The sequence below is a fragment of the Hippoglossus stenolepis genome, chromosome 3, assembly GCF_022539355.2.
Source record: "Hippoglossus stenolepis isolate QCI-W04-F060 chromosome 3, HSTE1.2, whole genome shotgun sequence".
Taxonomy (NCBI): domain Eukaryota; kingdom Metazoa; phylum Chordata; class Actinopteri; order Pleuronectiformes; family Pleuronectidae; genus Hippoglossus; species Hippoglossus stenolepis.
The window spans coordinates 20,567,432-20,573,431 of record NC_061485.1 but is presented as its reverse complement, the minus strand read 5'-3'; the positions used below and the strand labels follow the sequence as shown (position 1 = coordinate 20,573,431).

Below are 6,000 nucleotides of genomic sequence, written 5' to 3'. Positions count from 1 at the left end.
TATTAAAGGCAAGTCTCAAAACTTGTACAGCAGAATCATGTTTCTGCTTTCACATCGCATTATTTTGCAAATTTCCCCATTGCGGGACTAATAAAGGACTTCTTATTCTTGTGATCCCATATGTTTAGTTTGACTCTTCTCAGGGGCTGAGGCCCAGATTGGGAACCTCCGATTTAGGTTAACAATCAATACGCTATTGATTTCCAAAGCAGTCACTACTTTCTGCGAAAAAACAGGTATAAAGTCTATAATGCTAGAGCACATTGTGATTCTGAGATCTCCAGAATTTTTAAGCTAATGTTGAATATGCATGTTATATTTCAAAGTCAAAACTCCGTAAATTCAGTAACAAACACAGGAACAAGACATCACATCCCTCTGTCGAGGAGGAGTTTTCACCTCCAGTCTGTAGTTGGTGAGGGCTCGGAGTTTGTCAATGAGCTCAGAGAAATGTGGCAGACTATCCAGAACCTCCAAGTGCTCCAGGTCCTGCAGCTTGTGCAAGGCTAAGAATTTGTCCTCTGGTACATGTTCGAGGCGAAGTTTGAGACGTCTGAGTTTTGGGAAAAGTAGTGGTATCTGAGCTGTGTGAGCTCTCAAATGTGAGGGCCAGAGGTCTATGTGCAGCTGGAGGAGACCTGGTACCTGCGCTGCTGTGGCTGCCAGGTCCTTTGGGGATAACTCTGCGACACAGAGTGTGAGACTGGTCACTGTGGGCGGAATGGAGGTGACATAGTTCTTAGCCGCTGGGCCCTTGATGATGACCAGGGTGGACAGCTGAGGGAGGTCACTCAGCCATGTTTTCAGGTGACACACAGGTGATGGCCACTCCTGGTGCGAGTGCTTGTAGAAGACAGCGAGACTCTTCAGGCCGGGCATCAGCTTCATTGCATCTTCTGGAAACGAGTGATCCATGCAGTCGATGAGTTCCAGACTGGACAAAGCGGGGGCACGTCCTCCTCCTGGGAGATTTAAGTTGGGAACAGTGTGCAAGGTGCCGAATGTGTGCACAACAGACAAGGACAGGTGCTTGAGCTTGGGCAGGCAGCTGAGGAGGGAGTGCACCAGTAAAATAGTCTCCTGGAAGACTCCCGTGCGATGACAGACCAGGGAGGTGAGGTTGGTGAAGTGGGAGACAGCAGAGATGACCCCCTCGATGGCTGCTGTGGGCAGAGTGACGTCACACATGCTCAGGTGTGTGAGCTGCTCTGGTTTACAAACTGTGGAGGAGTCAAACACAAGAGAGGTGGAACTGTTCCTCACAGCCAGACGCCTCAGATCGGTGAAGTCCCGGACGTAGAGGAGGCTCTGCTGGGAGCTCGTGTCCATCACTACCGTGGTGGCCGATGGGAGGAAGTGGGCGACCTGCTTCCAGTCCTTCACCTTGGAGCTCCTCACCACCGCGCTGTTCACCCTCCTGCGCCGCAGACTGGCCCAGAACTGGCGGTTGTAGTAGCCGCTGTGAAACTTCAGCACCACGGTCCAGTCCTTCCACAGGGAGCCGTGGTCCACCAGCGTCTTGAAATACTTACAGGAAGCCCGCACGTTCAACTTGTCGGCCGTGGACAGGCAACTGAAAACGCGGTTCCACACCTCTGACGGAAGCCGAGGAGGAGTCTGTGCCATCGTGTTGTTCGGTGGGCTTTAGTTAAATGGCTTCATCTCATCCATTTAATAGTTTTTGTTTCTGTTCTAAAGTCAGAAATAAAGTTTAAAGAAACAGACAACTACAACCGCTTCGCTGTCTTCTTCGTATTTTTTTCTGATGGCGCATGGTAACTAATGTGGTAGCTGCATTACCGCCACCTTCTGGTTTGGAGAGTGAACCATTGATTACGCCATGAATCCAGTGTGTCTCATATAAATATCTCTACATATGTAAATATCTCTCTTCAACCCGTGTGGCAGATTCATTAAAGATTGAATGCTGAGCGTCTTTCTTTATTTAATTTGATTTATTTATTTTATAGGGACAGAGCATGTTAATGAACATCAGTATTTAAAAAAACACTACATTTGAACATCAGATTCTAGCAAGAATGCTTATTTACATGTGCAGTCCCTAGGAAAGGGAACAACCAAAAACAGACGCGTCAGTATCAACAACATACAGAATCAAATATAAGCATCACACAAGTAAAAGAGGACAAACCACAGCCTGCAATGTGTCCAATCAGAAGTTATCACAGTTCTGGTTCGCCATCAATTTACTCATCTTTCTCAGTTCTCTTTTATATGTTGTCCCTCATGATCATATCAGTCATTTAAATCTAAGTTATACAAAAAATATTTTATAATTATAATAATAATATTAATAATAATAGATGATTCACCCCCCTCTCCTGACTCAAAGGAAAGGGGGTATAGATGATAGATGGATGGCTAATACTATTACTAATAATAATAATAATGATAGCTATCTTCATTTACATAGCACCTTTCAATACACAGTTGTAAGGTGCTTTACAAGTTAAAAATTAAGAATTGAAGGCAACAAATTAATTAAAATTAAAGAAACAAACAATTGGACCCAATTAAAAGCAATTTGAAGATCACACAGCATTAAAGCACAAATATGAGAAAATAAATGTTGCCAATGAGAAAAGAGTAAAACCAGATAAAACTAAAACATCTAATTATAATAATAGTTGGTAAAATCAGAGCTAGATTAAAAGTAGAAAAAGAAGTAAGGGAAATAAAATGTAGAAGGTGAATTCAGAGTGTGATGATAAAGTAACCCCACCTTGTTCTGTTACTAATTACATGTAGTTTGCCACCCCTCTATTGCTTCAGTCCAAACTACCACCATGCCATCTGATTCGCTTATTGTCCTGACTGTCCTCCCATTTCCTCTCTATAGTACATCCGGTGCAGCCTTGCCTTTCTTTTGATTGACACTGAAACCATTCAATAGTTGTGAAGCTGCCGCCCACAGCTCCACTGTGATTGGTCACTCATGTGTATATATATTTGCCCGGCGTCCATCATCTTTCTCTTTCTTCCACGCGACCCTCGAGTTCGGTAAGGCCTATCCTTTGTCTTCTTGTTTAGCGGAAAATATTTATCTTTAATGTAATTACATCATCTTTGATTATTAGACTCATCACACTAACATGTATGGCACATATTGACGTGGATTTTGTGTCTAGTTAAAGTGCGGATGTGCGACTTAACCGAGTGCGGCCTGTTTTAGCTTTGCTAGCTAGCTAATAGCCTGCTAACGTGAGTGGCCGACCACGTGTCAGGATCTGTAATACACATATTGTATCGTTTGATGTTACCTTTACCCTTTTAGATTATGACTAATTATCGTTTCCCTTTCTACAGATACTACCTTGTCTTTAAACCAGCTGTTAGCGATCCTTGGAAGCACTGCAAAGATGCCCAGGGAAGACAGGGCCACGTGGAAGTCCAACTACTTCCTTAAAATCATCGTAAGTACGACTTGGCGCATATAATCCTATATTTTCATTCAAATAAACGCACATTAAATGCTTTTCTATATTTTCATACTGTTTATGCAAATTTCTTGTTTAGATTTCACTGCTGACGTGCTGTGCCCTCGATTTGTAGCAACTTCTGGATGACTATCCAAAATGCTTCATCGTGGGGGCAGACAATGTGGGGTCCAGGCAGATGCAGACCATCCGCATGTCCCTTCGCACCAAAGCGGTGGTGCTCATGGGTAAAAACACCATGATGCGCAAAGCCATCCGTGGCCACCTGGAGAACAATCCAGCCCTGGAGAAGTGAGTTTACTCTTCCCCTTCTACTTTATCGACCTTAAGTCATCAGAGTTTATGTTGCAGGATAAGTTACAGTGCAGCTTGTTGGTGCTGTGTTGTCGTTCCCCCTGCACACAATAACTTGTTTCCAGCTATCCCTGTCTGTCTCAATCACCCCGGCAACCAGGGACGCATGGTTTCATACACTTGATGAATTATTCTCTTCATTTAAACGATGATCTGCCTCCGTGATTAACAGTTGATCCCATTATTTTTGACAGGCTCCTGCCCCACATTAAAGGAAATGTGGGCTTTGTCTTCACCAAGGAGGATTTGGCTGAGGTCCGGGACCTGCTGCTGTTCAACAAGGTTAGTCCTAAAGAAATCCTGGTTGAGCTATCAAATTTCATGAAGTTGACCTTTGTCTCCTGTTAAGTAGACAGTGTTCAAACACTCCTATGGCAATATAGCAGTACAATAAATTGTAGCCTATAAGGTGACCAGCAGTTTATGATGATCTTAAACAGCTATTAAAACTTCCATTGGTTTAAGCAAAAGCATGTCCAACTATCATATAATTGGACATTGAAGCATTAAAACTTGCGTAAGATCACCTGAAGTTCAGTGGAAACTGTTTCAAGATTCATTATTACCCAAAATGCAATAAACAAGAGTAAAAAGTAATTGACTAAAATGGTGATAATAATGCTTTATGGTTGTACATGTGACATGCACATCCAATCAGGGACCCTACAGGAAGAACATAGTTGTTAGTCTTTGTCTATGTGCAGGATAAGTTACAATGCAGCCTGTGCAGTACTGTATTGTCGTTCCCCCTGCAAACAATAATCTGTTTCCTCGCTATCCCTGTCTGTCAGTTCCCTTTGACTGCTAGGGACGTATGGTTTCAGACATTGAATCACAAACTTGGCATTAAGCCTCATGCAGATATGGTCAAACCTGCCTTAGTCAAGTATAGTTCTAAATTGTTGTCCATACCATAGGTGCCTGCATCTGCCCGTGCTGGAGCCGTCGCCCCCTGTAATGTGACAGTGCCTGCCCAGAACACCGGACTGGGTCCTGAGAAGACTTCTTTCTTCCAGGCTCTGGGCATCACCACCAAGATCTCAAGGGGAACCATTGAAATCTTGGTAAGTTTGAAACTATTATTGTTGGTATTTGTTTGCTTGACTCTGTGTGAAAGTCAGTGTTCCAGACTTTATTGACTGAAATGCATGGATGCTAATCCAAGCTGTAAGTGCATGAAGATGTTTCCATTTTAACTTGCCCTATTTCTTTCTCCCAGAGTGACGTCAATCTAATCAAGACTGGCGACAAGGTTGGTGCCAGTGAGGCCACGCTCCTCAACATGCTGAACATCTCGCCCTTCTCCTATGGACTCAACATCCAGCAGGTGTATGACAATGGCAGTGTTTACAGCCCTGAGGTGCTTGACATCACAGAGGAATCCCTGCACACCAAATTCCTGGAGGTGAGATGTTTTAGGTTTTATGAAATCAGATTTACAATAATTCATTTAGATCTGTGGTGAATGTTTGCATGGGACTTACTTCGTAGCTGCAACTATAATGTGACTTTTTTGTCTTTCTTAGGGTGTGAGGAACATTGCTAGCGTGTGTCTGGAGATTGGATACCCTACCATGGCCTCTATCCCCCACTCCATCATCAATGGCTACAAGAAAGTTCTGGCTGTTGCTGTGGAGACGGACTACTCCTTCCCCCTGGCAGACAAGGTATGATGCCTTTTCTCTGCAGGATAGATTAAGATGTAGCCTGTGGTTTTGTGAGGTTCCATTCATGCAGGTCATTCAGGGATGCTAGTTTTCTGACTACCTTATTTGATTTTCTTGTCCTAGAATACTTTAAATGGGCCTTCGAATCTTTGTGTAGCAGAAACTAACATTATACCCTCTATCCTCACAGGTCAAGGCCTTCCTTGCTGACCCATCTGCTTTTGCTGCCGTTGCTGCACCTGCAGCAGCCGCAGTTGCTGAGACTGCTGCTGCTCCAGCTGCTAAGGAGGAGGTTAAAGAAGAGTCTGAGGCATCCGACGACGACATGGGCTTCGGTCTGTTCGACTAAACAAATGCAGCGAGCAAAAGAGTCAAATAAGACCATGATTCAATAAAAGAATTAATCTCAACTCCTTGTGACCTGTCAAATTTCTGTTGCACTAAACTTGTGGTATTAAATGTTGAGCTCATGTGGTCCTAATCTAGTGCTTATTGGGTGAAATATAGTCATTGTGCTAGGT

The 6,000-nt window shown here is 43.6% G+C and overlaps 1 protein-coding gene and 1 non-coding gene across 3 annotated transcripts; both read left to right on the top strand.

Moving 5' to 3' along the window:
* The first annotated feature begins 2,919 nt into the window (after window positions 1-2,919).
* Window positions 2,920-5,889, top strand: rplp0 (ribosomal protein, large, P0). Of its 2 annotated transcripts, none has more exons than XM_035152133.1 (8): window positions 2,920-3,021; window positions 3,328-3,434; window positions 3,574-3,749; window positions 4,007-4,094; window positions 4,730-4,876; window positions 5,032-5,217; window positions 5,339-5,479; window positions 5,670-5,889. In XM_035152133.1, exons 2-8 carry the CDS (start codon window positions 3,381-3,383, stop codon window positions 5,826-5,828), a joined length of 951 nt encoding a protein of 316 aa, XP_035008024.1. In that variant the 5' UTR covers window positions 2,920-3,021; window positions 3,328-3,380; the 3' UTR covers window positions 5,829-5,889. The 2 variants fall into 2 exon arrangements, with proteins under 2 accessions (XP_035008024.1, XP_035008025.1); XM_035152134.1 differs by having other exon boundaries at window positions 3,002-3,021; window positions 3,538-3,749.
* LOC118105534 lies at window positions 4,511-4,640 on the top strand. The gene has a single exon (XR_004695131.1). It is a non-coding gene; the product is annotated as a small nucleolar RNA SNORA63 (small nucleolar RNA).
* Window positions 5,890-6,000: the final 111 nt, after the last annotated feature.